A 27311-nucleotide genomic window follows, 5' to 3' on the forward strand; every position below is an offset into this window, starting at 1 on the left:
CTTCTCTGGTTTGGGGGGATTGTAACTGTGGATTGTATTATTTATATTGTTTTGGGGGAGGGGGGCTTTTGATATGTATATGAGTGCCGGCTTGGAGGGTTGTTGTTATGTGCCTCTCTTTTCAATAAAAATGTATTGAAACAAAAAAAAATGTTTTACTGTTTTTGTGACATTTATATCCCACATTATTTATTTGTGACATGCCACTATCCCAAACAAGTTTGAATTCAGTGTGGCTTACAATAAACAGTATAGGATACATAATAAAGAATAATGCATAAGAAAGTAATTTGTTCTAAGAATCCAATTTTACAATACAGTATCATAAACATACTGGGATAACTATTGATGTTTAACATTTAGAAAATCTATTATGAATGAGAAATTGTACATAATGATCATAACCAGGTAATAATTAATTGTTTGAGATATGGTTATTCTTTGTGAGGGTTTTTTTGAATAGGAACGATTTGAGGATTTTGCAGAATCTAGTATATTCTTGTATATTTTTTATTTGGTGTGGTAAGGAGTTCCGCCATTTGGTTCCTAGGTAAGTGAAGTCTGCAGAGTGGACAGTTTTGTAGTTCACTTTTCTACAGTTTGGCAGGTGTAGTCTGAGATAGTTTTTTGCCTCATATTTAGCATTTCTTTGAGGTAAGTTTATTAATGGTACCATATAGTCTGGAGCTGTGCCATTTAGTATTTGAAAGATAAAGGTACGTAATTTGAAGGTGATTCTCACTTTGATGGGAAGCCAGTGTAATTTGATTAATAAAGGGGAGGCACTTTCAAAACGAGAGATTTTGAATATGAACCTGGTTGCAGTGTTTTGAGCTGTTTGGAGCTTTTTCAACAGGCACACCTTACAGTCAGCATATATGGCATTACAATAATCGAATTGGGATAATGTTACTCTTTACCACAAAACTTCGGTTGAATCCTAGTTATTTTTGCTTTCGGAAAGCACTAAAATCCCATTTATTTAACATATTTATTTTGGAACACATAATAATTTTAATTTTGTTGCTGTTGATTTGTATTCTATCCTGATATTGTAATCAGCGTCTTTCTTTGTATCAACTCCACTGTTCTGAACCAGTGGGTGTTATCCCTTCCTACCAGCAGGTGGAGGTAAAGAAAACTGAATTCTACCAGTGACATCACCAGCATAAGAGAAGGTTCTCCCTGGAACAATCCACTATTTTTCTCTACCTTCAGCAGTGGATAGATTGTGCCGATGGTGTGCTCCTGTTCCTGGCCTAGCTCCCTACTCTGCTGGCTGAGTCTAACAGCTGCTCCCAGGTCACAGTCTCGACTTATTTTCCGCCAGAATCGTTATGCCCACACTAGCCCACTTCTCAAGTCTCTTCACTGGCTCCCTGTCCGCTTCCGTATACAATTCAAACTTCTCTTACTGACCTTTAAATGCATCCACTCTATGACCCCTCTTTACCTCTCCTCTCTCATTTCTCCCTACATTCCTCCCTGTGAACTCCGCTGTCTGAGCAAGTCTCTCTTGTCGTCCCCCTTCTCCTCCACCGCTAACTCCAGACTTCATTCCTTTTATCTTGCTGCACCTTATGCCTGGAACCGTCTTCCTGAGCCCATACATCTAGCTCCATCTCTACCTGTTTTTAAATCTATGCTGAAGGCTCACCTTTTCACTGCTGCCTTTGGCTCCTAGCCGCTACTCATTGCCCTCCTCCTCCCTTGTTCCTCTTTACCCTGTAATTCCCTTGCCCATAATGTCTTGTCTGTCTGTTTTACCTAGATTGTAAGCTCTTTGAGCAGGGACTGTCTCTCTATGTCAAGTGTTCAGCGCTGCGTGTGTCTGGTAGCGCTATATAAATGCTATTAGTAGTAGTAGTAGTAGTCTCAGGATAGTACCTGTTTGAGCTTGGAGCTTGGCTCTGAAACCCCCAGTTGCACTTCTTAGTATTTGGCTCGGTCCTGTGGGGACTTGCCTGAGGGATATGGGTCAACATTCCACCACCCCTGTTGCCTCTCCCCCCCTCCCCCCCCCACACAGATTCCTTCTGCAGCTCCCAGGCTTTCCAAAAGTGCTTGCTCCGGCAGCACATATACCAAAAATAAATAAATACAATTTTCAATTGGCCTAGCTAGTTTTATGCCCTTTGTCAGGGGCTAATGGTATGGTTAAAACTAAGAAGGGAATTTTTCCTCCAAGCGCACACAGAGAGAGCTGGTGAAAGCAGCAATCCTGGATCCCTGGGCTGAGGTAGACTTGGGGCAGTCAGACAGACTTGCGTGCGCCTGTCATGTGCTAGAGCATGCTGGCAGCACACGCTGCGCTGCCTTCAGAGCCAGCAGTTGAGCAAGGATAATAGATTATTTTTATAGTGGGTACATGTGGGCTCATTCAGTCTGTCTTGTTTCTCTCCATGAGCATTTTACATGTGCTGTTTTCTTCCCCCCACCCTTCAGCTCAAATGGATACATTTCTCTCTCCCAGTGTGCCTGCCAAGCACATTGAGAGAGAAAAGAGGAATATTATTATGCCAGTTCTTGTATTGGATTACAGTGATCAAGAGCTGGACTAGTCTATCTAGGAGCTACAAATAATTAGAAAAAGCTAATGTCACATATCAAACAGAAGACAGACCTGCCTTACAAAATAGAAAAGTAGTTAAATGTTTTCTAAACTGAAAATAATGAGTGCAAGATCTCATAGATAACGAAAGCTGGTTCCACTGGTTAGCTAGCTGATATTGAATAGATAATTAAAGATGTTTGACTGATTTTGAGTTCTTATACATTGGAAATTTTAATTGAAAAGATTATGAGTTTTGTATTTAATAGAGGACCCTTGTAATAGTGATACTAAATTCAACATATACTCTGGAATTTCACCAGTAAGGATTTTGAAAGTGGTAACACCTAATGTGAACTGAATTCTCACAGCAACTTGTACCAGTGAAGTTTAGCATAGAAAGGTGGAAGTGTTTCAAATTGGGATAACCCAAAAATTGGTCTAACAGCAGAAATCTGGACCGATTGTAGACGATAGATAAGTGGTTTAGAACAGTTAGCTAACATAAGGTTATAATAATCCATTCTCCGAGGACAAGCAGGCTGCTTGTTCTCACTGATGGGGTTGACGTCCTCGGCAGCCCCCTCCATCGGAAAGTTTACTAGCAAAGGCCTTTGCTAGTCCTCGCGCGCCCATGCGCACTGCGCATGCGCGGCCGTCTTCCCGCCCGAAACCGGCTCGAGCCGGCCAGTCTTCTTTCGTCCGCGCTCGGTACGGTCGTGTTACGCCGTTCGTGCCCCAGAGAGTCGACCTCGCGCGTCCTTTTCGACGTATTTTTCATTGTTTTCTTCTAAAAAAGTTTGGGAAGCGCTCCGGAAGTGTTCCGGAAGACCCTTTCGGGTTTTCTGCCCTTCCCGTATTTTTCAAGTTTTTGCCCCGTAAGTTTTCTTTCGTTGTCGGGGTAGGCCTAGTTTGGCCTCGGTCGAGATTTTTCTCCCTCTAAATTTGGTGCTTCAATTTTCGCCATTTCGGCTTTTGATTTCGCCTGCGTGATTTTTCCGCCCATGACATCGAAGCCTTCCAGCGGCTTCAAGAAGTGCACCCAGTGCGCCCGGGTAATCTCGCTCACTGATAGGCACTCTGCGTGTCTTCAGTGTCTAGGGGCCCAGCACCGCCCTCAGAACTGCAGTCTGTGTTCCCTGTTACAAAGGCGGACTCAGGTAGCGAGATTAGCCCAGTGGAACGTTTTGTTCTCGGGCTCTTCGTCGACATCGGCACCGGAGGCATCGAGTGCATCGACGTCGTCAGCGTCCGGACCATCTTCCTTGGCTGCCGCTCCATCGACTGCATCGAGGCATCGGACCTCTGCATCGGCGCCGAGGCATCGGGCGACTGCATCGACGTCGGTGGTACCGAGACTTCGTCTGCTGATGTCGTCGGACGGAGGTGCATCGTCAGGAGTGCAGGTGAGGGCTGTCCATTCCCCTGCTGGTGGCGGTGAGCCTTCGGGTGGGTCTCCTCCTACCCTGAGGGCTCCTGCGGTACAGCCCCCCCCGGGATCGACCCTCTTCGGTCTCGGCCCCGAGGAAGCGACGGATGGATTCCACGTCCTCCTCGTCGGTGCCGGGGAGTTCCGGTGACATGCTTCGGAAGAAGTCGAAGAAGCATCGACACCGGTCTCCTCCCCGTGTCGGCACCGAGAGCTCTGGGTCGCCGAGGGATTCGGCACCCAGCAGGCATCGGCACCGAGAGGACCGCTCACCCTCTGTTCAGGAGGTGTCGATGCGCTCCACTCTGGACAGCCCGGAACAGCCTCCTCGCCCGGAACAGGTTCTGACGTCGACGCCTGCATCGACCTCTCAGCCTTTTTCTGCAGCCACTCTGAACGAGAGCCTCCGGGCCGTTCTCCCAGAGATTCTGGGAGAGCTGTTGAGCCCTACCCCTCCGGTACCGGCGGTGCTTGCGCCTCCGGTACCGTCGAGCGTGGCGCCGGCTGGTCCATCGCCCAGGTTGAGGTCCCCGACGTCGGTACCGCGTGCGGTGCTGACCGCGGCCACCTCCCAGGAAGGCTCCCCGACTACGTCGGCGGAGGGAGCTTCGCCGATGCGGGCGAGGGAGTCTACCTCTCGACGCCCCCATCGTGGACGTGGCTCCACGGAGTCGAGCCGGGCGAGGTTGCAGACACAGGTCCGTGAACTTGTGTCTGACACCGAGGGTGAGGCCTCGTGGGAGGACGAAGAAGACCCCAGATATTTCTCTGACGAGGAGTCTGAGGGTCTTCCTTCTGATCCCACTCCCTCTCCTGAAAGACAGCTTTCTCCTCCCGAGAGTCTGTCTTTCGCTTCCTTTGTCCGGGAGATGTCTACGGCCATCCCCTTCCCGGTGGTTGTGGAGGACGAGCCCAGGGCTGAAATGTTTGAGCTCCTGGACTATCCTTCTCCACCTAAGGAAGCTTCCACTGTTCCCTTGCATCATGTCCTGAAAAAGACATTGCTTGCGAACTGGACCAAGCCATTAAGTAATCCCCACATTCCCAAGAAGATCGAGTCCCAGTACCGGATCCATGGGGACCCAGAGCTGATGCGCACTCAGTTGCCTCACGACTCTGGAGTTGTGGATTTGGCCCTAAAGAAGGTTAAGAGTTCTAGAGAGCATGCTTCGGCGCCCCCGGGCAAAGACCCTAGAACCTTAGACTCCTTTGGGAGGAAGGCCTACCATTCTTCTATGCTCGTGGCCAAGATCCAGTCTTACCAGCTCTACACGAGCATACACATGCGGAACAATGTGCGGCAGTTGGCGGGCTTGGTTGATGCTCTTCCCCCTGAGCAAGCCAAGCCTTTTCAGGAGGTGGTCAGGCAGCTGAAGGCGTGCAGAAAATTCCTGGCCAGAGGAGTTTATGACACTTTTGATGTTGCGTCCAGGGCCGCTGCTCAAGGTGTGGTGATGCGCAGGCTCTCATGGCTGCGTGCCGCCGACCTGGAGAATAGAATCCAGCAGCGGATTGTGGACTCGCCTTGCCGTGCGGACAACATTTTTGGGGAAAAAGTCGAGCAGGTGGTAGAGTCTCTCCACCAGCGGGACACCGCATTCGACAAGTTCTCCCGCCGGCAGCCTTCAGCATCTACCTCTACAGGTAGAAGATTTTTCGGGGGAAGGAAGACTGGTCCCTATGCTTCTGGTAAGCGTAGGTACAATCCTCCTTCCCGACAGCCTGCGGCCCAGGCTAAGCCCCAGCGCGCTCGCTCTCGTCAGCAGCGTGCGCCTCAGCAAGGCCCCGCGGCTCCCCAGCAAAAGCAAGGGGCGAGCTTTTGACTGGCTCCAGCAGAGCATAGCCGACATCCAAGTGTTAGTGCCGGGCGACCTGCCAGTCGGAGGGAGGTTGAAAGCTTTTCACCAAAGGTGGCCTCTCGTAACCTCCGATCAGTGGGTTCTGCAAATAGTCCGGCAAGGATACACCCTCAATTTGGCTTCAAAACCTCCAAATTGTCCACCGGGAGCTCAGACTTACAGCTTCCAGCACAAGCAGGTACTTGCAGAGGAACTCTCCGCCCTTCTCAGCGCCAATGTGGTCGAGCCCGTGCCATCCGGGCAAGAAGGGCTGGGATTCTATTCCAGGTACTTCCTTGTGGAAAAGAAAACAGGGGGGATGCGTCCCATCCTAGACCTAAGGGCCCTGAACAAATATCTCGTAAAAGAAAAGTTCAGGATGCTTTCCCTGGGCACCCTCCTTCCCATGATTCAGCAAAACGATTGGCTATGCTCTCTGGACTTGAAGGATGCCTACACTCACATCCCGATACTGCCAGCTCACAGACAGTATCTGCGATTTCAGTTGGGCACACGCCACTTCCAGTACTGTGTGCTACCCTTTGGGCTCGCCTCTGCGCCCAGGGTGTTCACAAAGTGCCTAGCTGTGGTAGCAGCGGCACTTCGCAGGCTGGGGGTGCACGTGTTCCCATATCTCGACGATTGGCTGGTGAAGAACACATCCGAGGCAGGAGCCCTGCAGTCCATGCAGATGACTATTCGCCTCCTGGAGCTACCGGGGTTTGTGATAAATTACCCAAAGTCCCATCTTCTCCCAGTGCAGAAGCTCGAATTCATAGGAGCCCTGCTGGATTCTCGGACAGCTCGCGCCTATCTTCCAGAGGCGAGAGCCAACAACTTGTTGTCCCTCGTCTCGCGGGTGCGTGCGTCCCAGCAGATCACAGCTCGGCAGATGTTGAGATTGCTGGGCCACATGGCCTCCACAGTTCATGTGACTCCCATGGCCCGCCTTCACATGAGATCTGCTCAATGGACCCTAGCCTCCCAGTGGTATCAGGCCGCTGGGGGTCTAGAGGACATGATCCACCTGTCCACGAGTTTTCTCAAATCCCTGTATTGGTGGACGATTTGCTCCAATTTGACTCTGGGACGTCCCTTCCAAATTCCTCAGCCGCAAAAAGTGCTGACCACGGATGCGTCTCTCCTGGGATGGGGAGCTCATGTCGATGGGCTTCACACCCAAGGAAGTTGGTCCCTCCAAGAACGCGATCTACAGATCAACCTTCTGGAGTTGCGAGCGATCTGGAACGCTGTGAAGGCTTTCAGAGATCGGCTGTCCCACCAAATTATCCAAATTCAGACAGACAACCAGGTTGCCATGTACTATGTCAACAAGCAGGGGGGCACCGGATCTCGCCCCCTGTGTCAGGAAGCCGTCAGCATGTGGCTCTGGGCTCGCCGTCTCGGCATGGTGCTCCAAGCCACATATCTGGCAGGCGTAAACAACAGTCTGGCCGACAGACTGAGCCGGATTATGCAACCTCACGAGTGGTCGCTCAACTCCAGAGTGGTGCGCCAGATCTTCCAAGCGTGGGGCACCCCCTTGGTAGATCTCTTCGCATCTCGGGTGAACCACAAAGTCCCTCAGTTCTGTTCCAGGCTTCAGGCCCCCGGCAGACTGGCATCGGATGCCTTCCTCCTGGATTGGGGGGAAGGCCTGCTGTATGCTTATCCTCCCATTCCTCTGGTGGGGAAGACTTTGTTGAAACTCAAGCAAGACCGAGGCACCATGATTCTGATTGCTCCTTTTTGGCCGCGTCAGATCTGGTTCCCCCTTCTTCTGGAGTTATCCTCCGAAGAACCGTGGAGATTGGAGTGTTTTCCGACCCTCATCACACAGGACGAAGGGGCGCTTCTGCATCCCAACCTCCAGTCTCTGGCTCTCACGGCCTGGATGTTGAGGGCGTAGACTTTGCCTCTTTGGGTCTGTCAGAGGGGGTCTCCCGCATCTTGCTTGCTTCCAGGAAAGACTCCACTAAGAGAAGTTACTTCTTCCATTGGAGGAGGTTTGCCGTCTGGTGTGACAGCAAGGCCCTAGATCCTCGCTCTTGTCCTACACAGACCCTGCTTGAATACCTTCTGCACTTGTCTGAGTCTGGTCTCAAGACCAACTCTGTAAGGGTTCACCTTAGTGCAATCAGTGCATACCATTACCGTGTGGAAGGTAAGCCGATCTCAGGACAGCCTTTAGTTGTTCGCTTCATGAGAGGTTTGCTTTTGTCAAAGCCCCCTGTCAAGCCTCCTACAGTGTCATGGGATCTCAATGTCGTTCTCACCCAGCTGATGAAACCTCCTTTTGAGCCACTGAATTCCTGCCATCTGAAGTACTTGACCTGGAAGGTCATTTTCTTGGTGGCAGTTACTTCAGCTCGTAGAGTCAGTGAGCTTCAGGCCCTGGTAGCCCAGGCCCCTTACACCAAATTTCATCATAACAGAGTAGTCCTCCGCACTCACCCTAAGTTCTTGCCAAAGGTCGTGTCGGAGTTCCATCTGAACCAGTCAATTGTCTTGCCAACATTCTTTCCCCGTCCTCATTCCTGCCCTGCTGAACGTCAGCTGCACACATTGGACTGCAAGAGAGCATTGGCCTTCTATTTGGAGCGGACACAGCCCCACAGACAGTCCACCCAATTGTTTGTTTCTTTTGATCCCAATAGGAGGGGAGTGGCTGTAGGGAAACGCACCATATCCAATTGGCTAGCAGATTGCATTTCCTTCACTTACGCCCAGGCGGGGCTGGCTCTTGAGGGTCATGTCACGGCTCATAATGTCAGAGCCATGGCTGCGTCGGTAGCCCACTTGAAGTCAGCCTCCATTGAAGAAATTTGCAAAGCTGCGACGTGGTCATCCGTCCACACATTCACATCTCATTACTGCCTGCAGCAGGATACCCGACGCGACAGTCGGTTCGGGCAGTCAGTTCTTCAGAACCTGTTTGGGCTTTAGGATCCAACTCCACCCCCCGAGGGCCCTGTTTGTTCTGTTCCAGGCTGCACTCTCAGTTAGTTGGTAAATTTTTTAGGTCAATCTCATTAATGTCCTCGCCGTTGCGAGGCCCAATTGACCATGGTTGTTGTTTTGAGTGAGCCTGGGGGCTAGGGATACCCCATCAGTGAGAACAAGCAGCCTGCTTGTCCTCGGAGAAAGCGAATGCTACATACCTGTAGAAGGTATTCTCCGAGGACAGCAGGCTGATTGTTCTCACAAACCCGCCCGCCTCCCCTTTGGAGTTGTGTCTTCCCTTAAAGTGTATTGTCTTGCTACATACTGGACTGGCCGGCTCGAGCCGGTTTCGGGCGGGAAGACGGCCGCGCATGCGCAGTGCGCATGGGCGCGCGAGGACTAGCAAAGGCCTTTGCTAGTAAACTTTCCGATGGAGGGGGCTGCCGAGGACGTCAACCCCATCAGTGAGAACAATCAGCCTGCTGTCCTCGGAGAATACCTTCTACAGGTATGTAGCATTCGCTATCTGGAAAGAATTAAAGATTGAACTAAAATTCTGAAGACCTCTAAATTGAAATATTGTCTAAATATCCTCGACTTTCTCAGTATTACTAAGGAGTGTCTAGTAATAGACTGTATGTGACACTGCATAGACAATAAATGGTCCGCTTCCATCCCCAATGTTTTTGAATGAAGATCCAGAGAAAACTGGTTACCATCCAGAGATATAGTCTCGATATATCTTGGATCTAATTTAGAACCCAAGCATAAACATTTAGTTTTGCTCTTATTTAATTTGAGCCAATGAAATGCAATCCAATCATCTATCGTACAAACACAGGTTTCTAACTGCCAATTTACTCAGTCTGGGAGGACAAATCCTTGATCATGTGATGGGCTTTTTCATTCCTGACCACTCAGAGTCCCTCTGTTGGAGGGTCCTGGTGGGGCTCCTGGGGGTTCATAGGGGCCCTGATGGTTTTTTGGCTCCAGAGTTTGACCCAGATGGTTAAGCAGGTCCTGCACAGGTCCCCTCTTGGGACTAATACTAGTCCTCACCCTAACCCTAACAAATATGGGAACATTGGGCACTAATTGGTTAAGCAGGGTTCCTTTCGGGGCCCCAAGGCACATCACAGCAGCTTGGCCTGCCCAATGAGGGTGCGCTAGGTCCCTCATTGTATCCTGTGGGAGGCAAGACTAGGGGACTCTCAAGGAAGTTACATGGTAATACTTTTAAAATGATCAGGAAGAAATATTTTTTCACTCAAAGAATAGTTAAACTCTGGAACTCATTGCCAGAGGATGTGGTATCAGCTGTTAGTGTATCTGGGTTTAAAAAAGGTTTAGACAAATTCCTGGAGGAAAAAGTCCATAATCTGCTATTGAGATAGACACGGAGAGAGCCACCGTTTGTCCCTGAGATGAGTAGCATGAATCTTACTACTATTTGGGATTCTGTCAGGTTCTTGTGACCTAAATTGACCACTGTTAGAAGCAGGATATTGGACTAGATGGACCATTGGTCTGACCCAGTATGGCTGTTCTTATTTAACAAGTGAGTCTCCATCATCTCAGATCAGTGGGTTCTGGAGGTTGTCAAGACGGAGGTTGTCCATGATGTTTGCTGTCCAGTTCCGGATGCCTTCGTCATCTCTCTCCCTGCGGCTTGACTCTAAAGTGCCAGGCTGTCATTATTACCCTTTAGCATCTCTGTGATATGGGAGTAGTGGAACCTGTTTGCCGGCAGAGCGCAGCCTGGACAGGCACGCCATCTTTTTCAGGGTCCTGAAGAAGGGTGGCTCCTTATGGCCCCTGAACTTGCAGATATAAGCAGAATATAATCCAGCCAATGATTTTTCAAAGTTTGTGTCCCGTGATTTGTGATGTAACCAGTTAATTTATGACATAATGCATTCTTAATAAAAGAGCAGAGGACCTGAGGAATTTTGAGACAGTTCTGGGTGAGCTCACTGTCATTACTTGAGACCCTCAGCTCTCTCCCAGAGGCCTTTGATACATATTTTTTTTTATTTGTGGTGTGTGTGTGGATTTCTTTCTTTTGGCCTCCGAGAGAGAAGAGTAAAGAGCCTGGTATGTGACCTGCTCCAGTGGGGTCTTAGGCAATCAATTTATAAAATTAATAAATCCATTCCAATTCAATCCAAACCACCCTACAACCTCAATTCATGCCCTGTAGTCCTGCCATTTTCTCTGTCTGAAAAAGATCTGTTTGTATATTAATACCTTTCAAGTATTTAAACATCTGAGTCATATCTCTCCTTTCCTTTAGGATATACATATTAAAATCTTCAAGTTTTTTATAGGTTTTTTTTTGGGGGGTAACGTGGAAGGGCATAATCGAAAGGGGCACCCAAGTTTTCTTGGGGACGTCCTCGCAGGAAGTCCTGGCGAAGGGGCAGGGAAACTCGCATTATCGAAACAAGATGGGCGTCTATCTTTTGTTTCGATAATACGGTCGGGGATGGCCAAATCGCGAAATTTAGGTCAACCTTAGAGATGGTCGTCCCCGTTTTTCGGCGATAATGGAAACCGAGGATGCCCATCGCAGAAACGACCAAATGCAAGCCATTTGGTCATGGGAGGAGCCAGCATTCGTAGTGCACTGGTCCCCCTGACATGCCAAGACACCGTAGGGGGCCTTCAGTGGACTTCAGAATTGCTCCCAAAATGTGGATGTTTCTGTGAGAAGGACATCCATGCCTTTGCAATGCCTCCGACACCCCCTTTATTTATTTATTTATTTGGATTTTGGATCACAAGTAGCAGCAGTGGAATTTGAACTGGCCACCTCTGGATTGCAAGACCAGTGCTCTAACCACTAGGGCTCTCCTCCACTCCACTCCCTTGAAATTTATTTATTTATTTATTTGGATTTTGGATCACAAGTAGCAGCAGTGGAATTTGAACTGGCCACCTCTGGATTGCAAGACCAGTGCTCTAACCACTAGGGCTCTCCTCCACTCCACTCCCTTGAAATTTATTTATTTATTTTTATTTATTTGTTAAATTTGTACCCCACATTTCCCCACCCATTTGCAGGCTCAGTGTGGCTTACATAGTACCGTAGAGGCTTTTGCCAATTCGGTTATTAACAGATACAAAGTGATATTGTGATCATATGAGGTAGGTTGTTTTCGGTTAATAACAGATACAGAGTAATATTGTGATCATATGAGGTAGGTTGGGTCAGGTAGCAGGGTCAAAAGAGGTGAAGATTACAGATTGTCCAGTACGATCATCGGTTATGATATGTTGCTGGTTGCTGTGATTTTATGTTGGATCGTTGGGATGTGCTTTTTTGAATAGGTGAGTCTTGAGTGATTTCCTAAAGTTTAAGTGGTCATGGATTGTTCTCACTGTAGTTGGGAGTCCGTTCCATAGTTGTGCGCTTATGTAGGAGAAGTTGGATGCGTGGGTTGTTTTGTATTTTAGTCTTTTACAGTTTGGAAATGTAGGTTTAGGTATGATCTTGATGGATCTGGATCTGTTTCTAGTTGGTAGATCAATTAGGTCTATCATGTAAGCTGGTACTACTCCGTGGATGATTTTGTGTACCAAGGTGCAGATTTTGAAGATAGTCCATTCTTTGATTGGGAGCCAATGCAGCTTTTCTCGTAAGGGTTTGGCACTTTCGAATCGTGTTTTACCATATATCAGTCTGGCTGCTGTATTTTGGACAGTCTGGAGTGTTTTTGTGAGCTGTGCTTTGCAACCCGCATAGATTCCGTTACAGTAATCTGCATGGCTTAGGACCATTGATTGTATTAGGTTCCAAAAAGTTTCCCTTGGGAAGAAAGGTTTTATTCATTTGAGTTTCCACATTGCGTGGAACATTTTCTTTGTTACAATGTTTGTTTTGGCTCTCTAGTGTGAGACTCCTATCAAGTGTGACCCCAAGTATTTTTAGGCTTTCTGAGGTAGGGAGCGTGTGTCCTGGAGTAGTTATGGTAGTGGGTTTGTATTTGTTGTGTTGTGATGAGAGGATGAGGCAGTGTGTTTCTTCAGTGTTCAGTTTCAGTTGGAATGAGTTTGCCCAGGAGTCCATGATGTTAAGGCCATCATTAATTTCGTTGGTTATTTCTGTTAAGTTCTTTTTGAAGGGGATGTATATTGTGATGTCATCTGCATAGATGAATGGGTTTAGACCTCAATTGGACAAAGACTTTGCCAATGGAATCATCATCATATTGAAGAGTATTGGTGATAATGGTGATCCTTGGGGTACTCCGCAGGTTGCTTTCCACGGTGGTGATATATTTGAATTTGATTGTACTTGGTATGTTCTGGTGATAAGAAAGACCTTAATCCAATTAAGCATGTTTCCAGCAATCCCAAAGTGGTCAAGGAGTCTCAGTAATATATTGTGGTTTACCATGTCGAATGCGCTCGACTTGTCGAATTGGAGGAGTATGCTTTTACCTATATCTATTTCCTGCTTAAATTTGGACAGAAGCATAACTAGTACAGTCTCAGTTCTGTGGTGGGAGCGGAATCCTGATTGTGAATCGTGAAGTATTGAGAATTTGTCCAAGTATTCAGTGAACTGTTTAGTTACCAAGCTCTCCATCAATTTTACTACTAGAGGGATGGATGCAACTGGTCGGTAGTTTGTGAGAGCATTTGTTTTTTTCTTAGTATCTTTAGGTATTGGGGTTGGGGTATGAAGGATATTGCTATGTTCCTTGGGGAAGAAGCCTTGTTGTAGCATGAAGTTAAGGTAGGATGTAAGATCTTCTATGAATCGGTTGGGGGTGCATTTAAGTAGGTGACTGGGGCATGTGTCCAGTTGCAGTGGGTTTTGGCGAATCTGCGAGTCGCTTGTGAGACTGATTCGATAGTAAGTGGATTGAATATTGACCAGGTTCGATCAGCTGGGTATCCACCCGGGGTTAGGTCCAGGTTGTCGAAGTTTTCGATATCGGTGTTATGAAGAGGAAGGATGCTACATAGTTTTGTAATTTTGTCTTTGAAGTAGGTGGCCAGATTGTCTGCATGTGGAATGTCTGTGTTGGATGTGGTGACTGGGGTGGTGTCTAATAGCTTATTTACGAGTTGAAATAATTTCTTGAGATCTTTGTTGTTTGGTCCTAGTTTGGTTTTATAATAGGACTGTTTGGTTTGTCTAATTGCATATTTGTATTTTCTGTGTAATTGTTTCCAGGTGTTGAGTGTGGTTTCATCTTTTGCTTTTTTCCATGCTCGTTCTAGTTTTCTGGTTTGTGTTTTGAGTTTTTTTAATTCGTCATTGTACCAAGGTATTGAGTTTTGTCTTTTTGATATTCTTGTTTTCAGAGGTGCTATTTCGTTTAGTATTCTGCATCTGTCCTCCCATTGATTTTAGGTATTGTGTGGAGTCGGTTGTTGGCATCCATTCGTTGTCATATAACTGTTGCCAAAATAGCTGTGGGTCTGTTTGCCCTCTTGTAGTGTAAGTTGTTTGTTCTAATGTTCAAATTGATCCTTTCTTACGCCAGTTTAGGAATAGGTTCAATTGGTAGTGGTCGGTCCATGGTTTTTCTGACCACTTGATGTTGGTTATTGATAAGTTATGATCTGTGTCCAGTCTGTGTGCTAAGAGGTCCATTGTGTGTCCCTTAGTGTGGGTGGTTTGTATTTGAGGCCATTTGAGATCCCATGACTGTAACAATTCTTTGCATTCACAAGCGTTGGCAGAATTGGGATCTTCTAAGCGGAGGTTTATGTCGCCTAGTATTAATATGTTGAAGTTATTAACGCAAGTGTTAGAGATGAAGTCTGTGAGGATAGGCTGGCTTTCATTCCAATTACCGGGTGGTCTGTAGAGTAGAACACAATTCAGTTGATCATTCAGAGATTTGTTTTGGATTCTGACTGATGCGATTTCTAGTTGGAGAGTTATAGACGCGGCGATGGTTTCGGTAAGGAATTGTTCTCTGTGTATTAGTGCTATTCCTCCACCTCTCTTTATTGATCTGGTCCAGTGGGTGATTTTATATCCTGGAGGACATAGTTCAAGGATTATGGGGTCTTTTTGATTGTGGATCCAGGTTTCGCTGAGGAAGATAAGATCAAGGTTTTCTGAGTTGATGCAGTCTGATATTATTGTTGTTTTGTTGACTACGGATCTGACATTAATATAATTTTTCTAATTTCATTCTCCAGTCCTCCCCCCCCCCCCTTTACCCAGTTTTCTATATATTCATCCATCATTAAAGGTCCCTGTAATCCAGTAAGATTCAGGAATCCACATGCTCTAGTCCACATACTATCGCCCCCCTCTGTATCAGGATATTCAATAGACACCTGCCTCACTGTTCCTTCAGGGAGGTTGGGGTCACACTGAGCTGTCCCACCTGAAGTTGTGGGTACAGGAGCAGTGGGAACCTGCCCTGCCTGTCCTATAGATGGCTGTGTGTCCGGCCTTGCTTTAGGCTGTGCCGGTAGTTCTTTTTCAGAGCTATCCATAGCTGGAGCTGAGAGAATGGGTGCAGTATAACCAGCAGCAGTAGGCCATATGGGCGGCTGCAGCTGATCTGGATGTTTAGAATCTGTGAGCTGTGCTGCAGATCCTTCCCCTACCATACACTGCTTGGAGACTGCCGCATAGGGCGGAGGGGTTTGGGCTGACTGATCATAACCACTTCTTGCCATATTGTCCCATAATCCCCACAGATTTAAATGTCTCTCCCTACTATATTTTTTTGTCTTAGTACATTCTATCCACAATTTCAAAGCTGTTAGAATTTCTTTATCAAAACTGCCTGACTGAGGCCAATTAATGCTCAGATTTTTAGTTCCATTAACCCATTTCTGGTGGCACTTTAAAATTTCATTTCTATAAGCCGGAACTGCCGTAGAGACCTGCTCCAATGCAGTCTGCATGACTACAACTAAACAGATTCTAATCTAAAGTCTTAGAATGAAGAGAGAGAGAGAACAAATAAAAGAATACAAAGACAATCCCCCAAAAATGAAATGAAGTACTTACCACGCTGTCTTCTCTCACCGTTCGCCTATCACTATTCATCTACCGGTTGCGCCTCGCCGGTTGCTTACGTTTCTTAAGATCCAAACACTTTCATCCTTTGGTCAGTTGCCTTGTCGAGACCAACTCTCTGGACATTGGCCGTTGCAACACGTGCACTTGTTAGCAGACGGCTGACTCCGGTCCAGAAAAAGCTGGGCGATAGTTGATCCATCTTCGGAGTAACCGGGCGGAAACACCACTTTTGTTTGCGCCTGTTCTTGCTGCCCGCTGAGTCCGATCAGGCCTGCAGTACTACGCAGACAAATCCTCTCTACTGTTATCTTTAGAAACCGGACAGCTGGTTAAGGACTATTTACACTACAACAAATAAAAACAAAAAGGAAGCGCTTCTCGGGGTAACACTGGTTTATTTCTTTATCCAGAGATTTAGGATAAATAATAAGATATAGGTATAGTCTAGAATAGGACAGAAATGAGTACATATATAGAAATGAAATTACAATGGAAAATTGGTCAGGGCAGTCTCCCAGTTCTCTGGCATGAGGCCAAGAGCGCTGCACACTGACCAACCTCCTACCTGGCAGAGAAATATTATATATGGTTTCTTTTCCCTTTCAATACAAAAGGAGCACAAGAAGGAGGAGGGTTTCTCTCACCCCCTTAATTAGAATCTTACAGTCAGTCAGGATCTCCTGTCAATAAAGAAATACATAGCATCTGTTTACATTTCCTTTGAAGATGCAGTTGGTCTCTTGTCCAAATGTTTTGGATATTATATCTCTTCTATTCATCTTTACAGCTTTTCTCACACAAGAATATATTTCTCAGAACCTTTGATCTTTTATCTTAGTATTTCTCCTATATCCTTATTCTAAAAGTGGAGACAAGAGTTAAACTGTTTTCTTTCAGATGTGATATATTTCTCACCTGATAGCCCAGCCTCTGTGTTTATGTCATAACATGTCAGAACATAGTTTCTCTTGTTTTTCAAGGAAATGCATAATGAAGAAAGCTACAAAAAAGCTCCAGTAGTCTGCTTCTCAGAGAAGTTCAATTGCCTCTCCTTTGTGAGATACAGTATTGATCTTTTGTTTTAGACAGAAAGATGTCTTCTGCAAGTGTTATGTGTTATGTCCTCTTATAGTTACAACAAAAAGAGTAATTCTCTCCCGGATTGAAGTAGCCTTACTTCAAAGGGCATGGGAAAGAATTCTGTCTCCTGAGCTCCCTGAGGCTTGACCATATTCAATGGGAGAGATCGTGGGCAATCAGATTTAATTACCTGACTTGGCAAGAGGAGGGGTAGAGAGTAAAATTGCTATTCCAGCAAGCTTTTCCCATGATTAGAAAGAGAGAAACCTTCATTTCTCCCTGTCCAAAAATATTGAGAAATTAATTCTGTATATTAAATAATTGGAGGCCTTCCGCCTCCTACAACACCTACTTGGATGGTTTGGTATTGGGCTGCTGGGTTTGGTGATGTATGGATTCTTGTGAGTTGTCTTTCGTTGGGTGTTGTTTGTTTTTTGTGATCGTTCGTGCTGTTTTGTTGGTGTTGACTGTGTTTGGTCAGTTTTCTTTTGGTTTGGTAGGTACCCGTTTGATGGAGTGTAGAGTGTTTGATCAGTCTTTGGTGGTTTTGTAGGATGGGTATAGTGTTATATTCTGCAAGTGGGACGGATAGTATTTGGTGGATCAATGTGAGTGAATATATTGCTAGGGATGTTTTGATTTTATTCATATTGATGTCAGTTTGGGATTTGTAGGTTACTCACAGTCAGATGCTCAGGTTGGTGTCTAGGCGCAGGGTCCTGTGATTCTGGTCAGCGTTTTGTTGGTTGGAGGCTGCAGGTTGTTAGGCGTTTGGTGCGATTTGAGCTGCCTGTTAGGTGGAGTCTGTGAGTCTATTAGTGTTTAAGCTGGTTGGAGGTGGTAATCTGTAGAAAGAGGAGGACGTTAGATTTAGTTGGTGTGAGGCTCTTATGCTATATTCCACTAAAGGGAGGAAGGAGGTGATTTGGATGAATCTAATTTGTAGTATCCGCATAAGATGAGAGGGAAGTAGTTTAGGTGAGGTATTTGGGTGCTTCCGTCTGTTGTATTCCAAAGAAGAAGGGAAGAGTGGTTTAGATGAGCCTTCTCAGAAGGTATGTGGGGTAATTAAGCTGCTCCCGTTGCTTTGCTCATCTCCTCCATTGAAGGAAGAAAGTTGTTGGACTTGCTTAGGGGTTACTTTGGGTGATTGGCTGCTCCTGCCACTATGCTCCTCTCCATAGTCGTGATAATTCGAGTTGGGGCACGCCGTCCCAATTGCCACGTTGTTTGCTTCTCTCCGCTCTTCACCGCTGCTGTAGACGATCGGATCGTGAGCACCGTCAACTGGGCTCAAGGGTGTCTCGGCGTCCGTGCTCGGAATGGGTCCCGGCTCTCCTACTGGTTCTGTGGGACTCCAGTGAGACGGTAGGGTCGGGCACAAGGCACTGTTCAGTCGGCCTCGAGGTGTGCCGCATGGAGGGTCCAAGCGTCTCTCGGCCCTTTGGTGGGGATAGGGGAACTGGTCGTCCCGCATTGTTGATCCTCTGCGGCTCCTGTTAGCCTTAGTGTGGGGGAGGTCAGTCGCCTCTCTCGCCTCTGGGGCAGCGTCTCTGTGGGGAGGGTAGTTCAGGATGTCCAAAATGTTTGAAAGAAGAACGTCCATGCCTTCGCTATGCCTTTGCTGACACACACACACCTACCCCCCCAGGGACCTGCATACTGCTGCAATGGACCTGAGTATGATATTTGAGGCTGGCAAAAAAAGGTTTTAAAGTTATTTTTTTTAGAGTGGGAGGGGGTTAGTCACCACTGAGGGAGTCAGGGGAGGTCATCCCCGATTCCCTCCGGTGGTCATCTGGTCAGTTCGGGCACTTTTTTGAGGCTTGACTCCCTTCTTTTTTCCATTATCGGTCGAGGACGCCCATGTGTTAGGCACGCCCCAGTTCCGCCTTCGCTAGGCTTCCAACATGCCCGTGGGAACTTTGGTCGTCCTCGTGACTGAAAGCAGTTGGAGATGCCTAAAATCGATTTTCGATTATGCCAATTTGGGCGACCCTGAGAGAAGGACACCCATCTCCTGATTTGTGTCGGAAGATGGGCGCCCTTCTCTTTCGAAAATAATCCTGCTAGTAACATAACATAGTAAATACATAGTAAATGACGGCAGTTAAAGACTTGAATGGTCCATCCAGTCTGCCCAACAAGGTAAACTCATTTTACATGGGTAAACCCTACTATTTTTGTTGCCTTCCTCTGAACCTCTTTGACTTTTTTTTTGTCTGTACCAAGGTATGGCCTTTAAAACTGAACATAGTACTCCAAATGGGGATTTGACAATAACCTGTACAGGGGCAATAACACCTCCTTTTTTCTGCTGGTTATGCCCCTCTCTGTGGAGCCTAGCATCCTTCTGGATTTTTCTTTTTTTTTGTTTTCTTTTATTTATCATTTTACTTAATTACATTCACATTTATCACATAAATGTAAGGAAATACAGAAATTAATATAAAAAGGAAAACATTTTCTCTCAACAATATATATTTACATAATTGTCCACAATTGGAAGATCCAAGATCAGGAAAACAATCTTAAAGAAAATAAGAAAAACTCAAAATGGTTAATCTTACACCACATTTTCTGAGGGAGGAAGGTTAATCGGTTATTGCAGCCGGTACAGTGGTAACTGAAGGAAGTTGCTTCAGAGGATTCTTTATCTGTTTCCACAAACTCTTATAATTTCTTAGGTTCAAACAAATAAGTAATAAGGAAAATAAAACACTTACAAGGGAATCACGCTAGGAAGGTCCCACCTGGGGCAATGATTCCTGGCTTAAAAGCCAATTCTTCACACCTCCCAGATCCTTCTGGATTTTTCAACTGCTTTGTCACATTGTTTTGCTCACTTGAGATCCTCACATTAGAAGGCAACCAAAACTGTGGGTCTCGGTTTTGACTGAGACCGAATCAGCAGCTGAAATTTGCCACTTGGTTTTGGTCGAGGCTGAAACCAAAAATGGTGCCTTCCCCGGCAGAGAGAGCAAGTCTTCCTGGGCCGCCATCTCTGCCCCTCCCCTGCTGGCAGAGAGGGCGAATCCCATTAGGCTGACTACCCCTCTGGCTTCCCCTACCTGAAGGCCCTCCTTGTGCTTGCTTTATGTTTAAACAATTTTTATTAAGGCAATTACATAATAGCCACACGATAACAGCACTGAACACACTACTGCAATAAATCTAACATTATGTAGCTAACGTCAGACGAACAGCATCTATAGCCTTTTTTCTCCTTTTCCTTCCTACCCCCATCCCCCCACCCCATCCTCCCCTTATCCTCCCCCCTCCTTATATTCACAGCCATTAACAACAAAGTAATTTTTTCCAACTGAGGAGAACAATATATAATCATTGAGCAACTCCCACCTCCCCACCCTCTCTCCACCACCCGAGACTACCTTGACCGTGGAAGAGTGAAGACTCTCTCCATTAGAGAATACCAGTTCAACCACACAGTCCCAGACTCTGATTATGCCACTGAGGTATTAATCACTCTTTTGCCTTATGAAACTTCAAGGTTATGATGGAAAACCAACTAATCATGTATTCAGCGTGTCTTCTTGCTTCCCACCTCCCAACCCCTCTTCTCCTTATGTCACCTCCTACCCTCCCCATCCCTCCCTTACCCCCCCCAACCTTCAACCTCCCTCCCTAACCCACACATTCACACCTCACTCACCCTAACTCATTCAATACCTGGCTTCGTGCTCTAGAGAAAATTTGTTCCAGATAGGCTCCCCATATATTTTAATAAAGGACTGTCGTCTTTTTGCCGTATGCCGTGCTCCGCGCGCTTCCCAGAGCATCAGCTCATGCAACTTATTGCTCCAGTACCAGTATGATGGGGCCTTGTCAGAGACCCAATAGTTAAAAATACATTTTTTCCTCAAGATACTGGATTTACTTAGAAAGAGTTTCTCCCCTTTGGTTCCTTTATCCCACACTCCCACTGCACTAAATACCACTCGTTGAAAAGACAGCCTGACCCAACCTCCAAGGACCCCTGACAGAAATCGGGAGAGAGCCGACCAGAACATCCGGATATATACACACTGCCATAATCCATGTAAAGTTGCCGACCCCACTCCGCACTTCGTACACTTCTCTGAAACTATGGCTCCCGCATACCATGCTTGTCTGCCCAAAAAGTATGCCCTATATATAGTCTGGAAGTGGCTCTCTTGCATCTCTACGCTGTGTACCACTCCTGTTATTCCTTTAAGGGCTGCCAAGAGCCTACCCCCGGTTACCCTTTCTCTCGACTCCTTACTCCACCTTTTAGCCAATTCACTCACATCTCGTACAGGTTTATACTTTCCCAGGACTTTGTGAAACCATGATATGGATACTTGTCCGGCTGGGTCTCCTTTTGAGTTTTATCCAGTAATCTTTGCGTTCCTCTTGTGTCTTGCGTTTCATGAATTCTACCTCTTTTGCTTTTATTTTTCAGCCTCTTGTTTGGAGAACCATATCAGTTTCTTTTTCTCTTGCTTTTGTTTACTATCCTTAAATAAATATCTGTTGCCATTTTTGTAGCTCTTTTCAACTTGGACCACTTCCATTACTCTTATGACCTCCCATCCTGCCCACTCTTTATTCAGGTAATCCCCCATTTTACTGGTCAGCATGTTAGAAATCTAGCTCTTAGATCAAACAATACCATATAAGGATCACTCTGGCCAGGTGGGCCTACCCTGACATTAAACACATTTTTTTTCCATTTGTAAGCAAACATTAGGTGCAGTGTTACCCCTTCACTTGCGGGTTCCAACTAGAGGCTGACCACTAGCTGGCTTCAGCACTGAAACTGGCCTAAAATTCAGATTTGGCCATGTTATTTTGGCTGAAATTGCCTGTGCATTTTTGGCTGAAACCAAAACTACCCCCCGCCCCCCCCCCCCCCGGACCAAAAATGCTGTCCTCCTGGGCCTGCATTAGAAGCCTCGGTGATCTAGTGGCCTAGTCAGGGCAGGAGTGATCCCCAGTTGTTCCTGCTCATGCTGGCTCCACATTCTAAATGACTGCTCCGTCCTGCGGCAGTTTTTAAGATTACTTCTGGAGGTTCCAGCAGCCATTTTGAGATTTGGAGACAGCTAGTGCAAGCCCTAAGTTTCCAGATGGTCTGCCTTAGTACTAATGTACTGACATTGGAATTAACTGTTTTTTGGGGTCTGCTATTCATATATTTGTCTAAGGTGATACATAACAGATAGTGTAACTTCTTGGTATAGACCAAGATTTCTAGTCTTAGGTGCTAGTTTTAATTTGAGATTTCTTACATAAGTACATAAGTAGTGCCATACTGGGAAAGACCAAAGGTCCATCTAGCCCAGCATCCTGTCACCGACAGTGGCCAATCCAGGTCAAGGGCACCTGGCACGCTCCCCAAACGTAAAAACATTCCAGACAAGTTATACCTAAAAATGCGGAATTTTTCCAAGTCCATTTAATAGCGGTCTATGGACTTGTCCTTTAGGAATCTATCTAACCCCTTTTTAAACTCCGTCAAGCTAACCGCCCGTACCACGTTCTCCGGCAACGAATTCCAGAGTCTAATTACACGTTGGGTGAAGAAAAATTTTCTCCGATTCGTTTTAAATTTACCACACTGTAGCTTCAACTCATGCCCTCTAGTCCTAGTATTTTTGGATAGCGTGAACAGTCGCTTCACATCCACCTGATCCATTCCACTCATTATTTTATACACTTCTATCATATCTCCCCTCAGCCGTCTCTTCTCCAAGCTAAAAAGCCCTAGCCTTCTCAGCCTCTCTTCATAGGAAAGTCGTCCCATCCCCACTATCATTTTCGTCGCCCTTCGCTGTACCTTTTCCAATTCTACTATATCTTTTTTGAGATATAATTGTTTTGTTACTTTGGCGATGATTTTTTTTTTTTTTGGTATCCCAAGCAACCTGTTGAATTGTATGGGCCCAATATTCAGCCAGCAGCTTTATACTCAGAAATTCAATGCTGGATCATGTCCAGGCTTCGGAATTGAACTTCTGGGTTTTTGGAGCTGGCTACACCATAGCTGGTTAAGTGTGATATTCGGCAGTTAACTAGCTACGGACACCGCATAAAGATAGGACTGACTTTTATGTGGTCCTGTTTATGTGGTGACCTTGGCCAGTTAAGTGCTGAAAATTGGTACTTAACGGGCCAAGTGCTGACCCCGCCCCTTAACACCCCCAAAATGGATGATTTTACTGTAAGTGCCAACCAGTCATTTTCAGCAGCACTAACTGGTTAAGTGGTACTCAAAATGACCAGTTAGCTCCAAACAGGAAATTTAACTGTCAGGAAGCCATTTCTGATTGGTTAAATCGGTTTGAATATCAACCCGTTAGTTACTAGGGAGATGTTGCAAATTTCAGATGTGGCTAATCCAGAGGAAGCTTGAATTGAAGGCTGCTTAAAGAAAGAAGCATCTTCTGATTGCTCTGTTGTTGGATGTATTGTACTTTATTTATTTTAAATTTCCTTGATGTCTTGTATTTTTCTCTTGTGTTTCCTGTATTACTGTATATGGATGCAATTGTAAGTGAGGAGATGATAAAAAAAAAAGCATACAGTGATAAAATGTCAGAAATATATTAAAGAATGAAGTACTATAATTCCATTTAAAGTTATTGCCAGTCCTTTCCCTGTAGTGATAAAGAAGCTGATTCTTGTTAGTAGTGCCTTATTTTCTGCTTTTACCACCTAGGGAACTTGTTATAACAACATAAGAAACCAGGGGAAATGACTTGTGATTAAATCACACTAATACACTGTTCCACTAGGAAGTTATTGATATTCTCATTAGAGAATTACTTTGTAATCTGACATTTTTATTACATGGTTCAATTAAACTTAAAAGAAAACAAATTTCTCTTTAAATTCACATTTTCACACTGAATAGGGGAGAGAAGAAAATCTAAGGTCTTTAATTTTCAAGTAAACCTCTTTCAATAACAGCTTATTCATATTTTAACTTGTTTTGCTGAATAGCATGTTTTCTTTAAGGTCAGGACAATGGTACTTCATGCTGGCCACACAATCCCAGGCTTTGCATCCTGAGCTCTCTTTCTCCTCCATACTCAGAGTACACATCTTAAGCTTTTTTTTTTTTTTTTTACTTTTCTTCCCAGAGTACAAAATGTGAGCTTGCTCCCTCCTCCTGAGGGCATACATCCGGAGCTCTCACCTCCCTCCCAAGGGCACACATCCCTAGCCTGCTTTCTCTTCTTCCCACAACTCTACCGTCTCTTCCGCTCTCCCTGCACTGATCATGTTATAAGAAGAGGAGAGGTGCATCCTCCTACTCTGCCGCTCAGAGTGACTTCTAATTTGAACCATGCTTCTTTACTAGATCCCATGCAGTTCAAATCAGGCCAAGGGAGCAGAGGAGGAGGATGTGGCCCTACATATAACTTCTCTTTTCTTCTTGACTTGTTGTGACCAGCCCAAGGAGATGGGATGTAAGTGAGCTGCTGTCACTTCTGGTTCCTTTGCAGAATTCTGTAGAGGAAAATTTTGTGCAACCTCTGTATTGCATAAGTTGCTCAGAATTCTCCCAGAAGTAAATATATATGAGTGCCATATATTGTGGGACCCTGGAAGGCTGATAACTGTGAAATGCCAAATGCCTTTCTTTCATTGAACTGTAATAGACCAACAAAGTTTGTACAGTACATGTCAGAATAAATCAGTTACATGGAGTACTGTAAACATAAAGCCTTTCTAGTCTGCATACTTAAATTTACCGTAAAATTTCTTCTTAGCACCCAGTGGCAGAGCTTTTCAGATGGCAAAGCAAATTGATTTTAAGGAAAAAAAGACATCATGAAAAACAGAAGAGTAAATTTGCAAACAAAACAGTGGGGATTTTTTTCTGTAAAAGCTGCAAACAAATGACTTTCGTTGAACCTTGTTACAATCTTTGTGTTTCTTCAGAAAAGTGATGTGCATTCATTTGCACAGAGGCTTCAGCTGCGGGTGCCTTCCATGGAGTCTCTCTTTCGAAGTCCCATGAAAGAAGCCCTCTTCCGCTCATCTTCCAAAGAGTCGCTGGTACGGAGTTCTTCCAGGGAATCCCTGAATCGGCTAGACACGGAGAGCCCAGGTCCCATGTTTGATCCGTCATCAGACATTGAAAGTGAGGCAGAGGAAGTGCCAGGAAGTCTGGATGGTCTAAGCAAGGAACAGCTCTTCCAGAGGCTGCGGCAGATGGAACGCAGCCTGGGAAACTACAGAGGGAAATACTCTGAGGTAGGTCCATGATTCTCAGACAATAATAAGTTGTTAGTGCTGTCTTTTAATCTTTATTTCTAGGTATCCAGCGGGACTAACATGGCAATCACACTACTTTACTAAGACTAAAATGAGAAACTCCCACCACTCCCATTCCTTATCCTGCTAGACCAGTTCAGATGAGTGAGTTATGTTCCCCAACCAATAGATAGAGACAGAGAACAATGACAAGTGATGTCATCATCTTCATAAGTGATGGTGCAGAATTAGAACTTGTCAATATCTATGCCTCCATCAGATGGTCAGACTGGTGCAGCAGGGTGACTTTTTGGTTTGGTGGGCCTGGCTCCCTGGGGCACAGTCAACAGTTTGTAGCCCCATGGTTGAGTACTTGGCCAGAAGAGATATGAGGGATTGATCTAATGACCATTACCGTGATTGAGCAGGAGGAGTTTGCACTATGAGCTCCAAGCCACAGCCTGTGAGCCTTCACTTGGTGAGGCAATGGTCCCATGTGGCAGAGGCTGGAAGAGGGATCCTGAAGCTCCAAGCCTCAACCTCCGTGTCTTTGCTTGGTATGGTAGCTGCTGGCAATGGTCCTGTGGGGCTATTGGCATCAGTATGTGAAACAGAGAAAAATGTAGGCAGATGTAGACCATATGGCCTGTCCAGACTTGCCCATCCATGCCATCTACTCTCCCTATCACTCCCTTAGAGATCCTATGTACTTGTCCCATTCTGTCTTGAATTCAGATACTGTTTTCATCTCCACCACTTCCATCGGGAGGCTGTTCCATGAATTCACCACCCTTTCCATGAAGAAGTATTTCGTCAAGTTACTTCCAAGTCTGTCCCCTTTCACCTTCATACTATTCCCCCTCATTTCAGAGTTCCCTTTCAATTGAAAGAGACTCGCCTCCTGTGCATTTATGCCACGTAGATATTTAAATGCCTCTGATGTATTTCCCCTCTCCTGCCTTTCTTCCAAAGTATACATATTGAGATCTTTAAGTCTGTTCTCATATGCTTTATGACAAAGATCACTAACCATTTTAGTAGCTGCCCTCTGGACTGACTCCTTCCTATTTATATCTTTTTGAAGGTGCATTCTCCAGAACTGTACACAATATTCTGAATGCGGTCTCACTAGAGACTTGCCTCCTGTGCATTTATGCCACGTAGATATTTAAATGCCTCTATCGTATTTCCACTCTCCTGCCTTTCTTCCAAAGTATACATATTGAGATCTTTAAGTCTGTTCCCATATGCTTTATGACGAAGATCACTGACCATTTTAGTAGCTGCCCTTTGGACCGACTCCATCCTATTTATATCTTTTTGAAGGTGCGTTCTTCAGAACTGTACACAATATTCTGAATGAGATCTGACTAGAGTCTTAAACAGGGGCATCATCACCTCCTTTCTCCTATTGGCCATTCTACTCCCTATGCACCCAAACATCTTTCTAGCTTTCACCGTCACCTTTTCTACTTTTGTTTGGCTACCTTAAGATCATCACATATGATCACATTTAAATCTCGCTCCTCTTTTATTTATTTATTTATTTATTTATAGCATTTGTATCCCACATTATCCCACCTCTTTGCAGGCTCAATGCGGCTTACAATGTATCGAACGTAATCACTTATTGTTACAAAGAGATGTTGAATAACATATTAGAGTTTAAAGCAAGCAGATATTATAAAAGTAGTTACTTGTTGTTAAATAGAGATTTTGAGTGATATAGTAGAAGTATAAAGCAAGCAGATATTATAAAAAATAGTTCTGAGTAAAGGTGTGGGAGATGTGTACATTTATATTTGTTATTCTATGTGATATGCCTTTTTAAAAAGATGGGTCTTCACTTTCTAAATTCTAACGTTCCCCCAGGTTTTTGCAGCCCAAATGCATGATCCAGCATTTTTAGGTGCCAAATTCCAGACTTTTCCTCTAGCTTCATGAAGTCCTTCTTCCTATTATCCATACCATCAGGGGTGTCTACCCTATTGCAGATTTTGGTATCATCTGCAGAGAGGCAAACCTTACCAAACAGCCCTTCAGCAATATCGCTTACAAAAATGTTAAAAAGAACCGGCCCAAGAACCAAACTTGTGGCACACCACTGGTAACATCCTTTTTCTCAGAATGAGCTCCATTTACCTTCTACCCTATGTCGCCTTCCACTCAACCAGTTCCTAATCCAGTCAGCCATTTTGGGGCCCATACCGAGGGCACTAG

At 45.5% G+C, this 27311-nt stretch overlaps 1 protein-coding gene across 1 annotated transcript in view; it reads left to right on the forward strand.

Annotated features, from left to right (window-relative positions):
- The window catches only part of LOC115474884 (golgin subfamily A member 4-like), a 191417-nt gene that overhangs the window by 81066 nt on the left and 83040 nt on the right, over positions 1-27311 (forward strand). The window contains exon 4 of the mRNA XM_030210613.1: positions 24777-25091. Coding sequence (XP_030066473.1) covers positions 24777-25091 — 315 coding nt within the window. The remainder of the gene's footprint in view (positions 1-24776; positions 25092-27311) is intronic.

The sequence above is a fragment of the Microcaecilia unicolor genome, chromosome 1 (genome assembly GCF_901765095.1).
Source record: "Microcaecilia unicolor chromosome 1, aMicUni1.1, whole genome shotgun sequence".
NCBI classification, from domain to species: domain Eukaryota; kingdom Metazoa; phylum Chordata; class Amphibia; order Gymnophiona; family Siphonopidae; genus Microcaecilia; species Microcaecilia unicolor.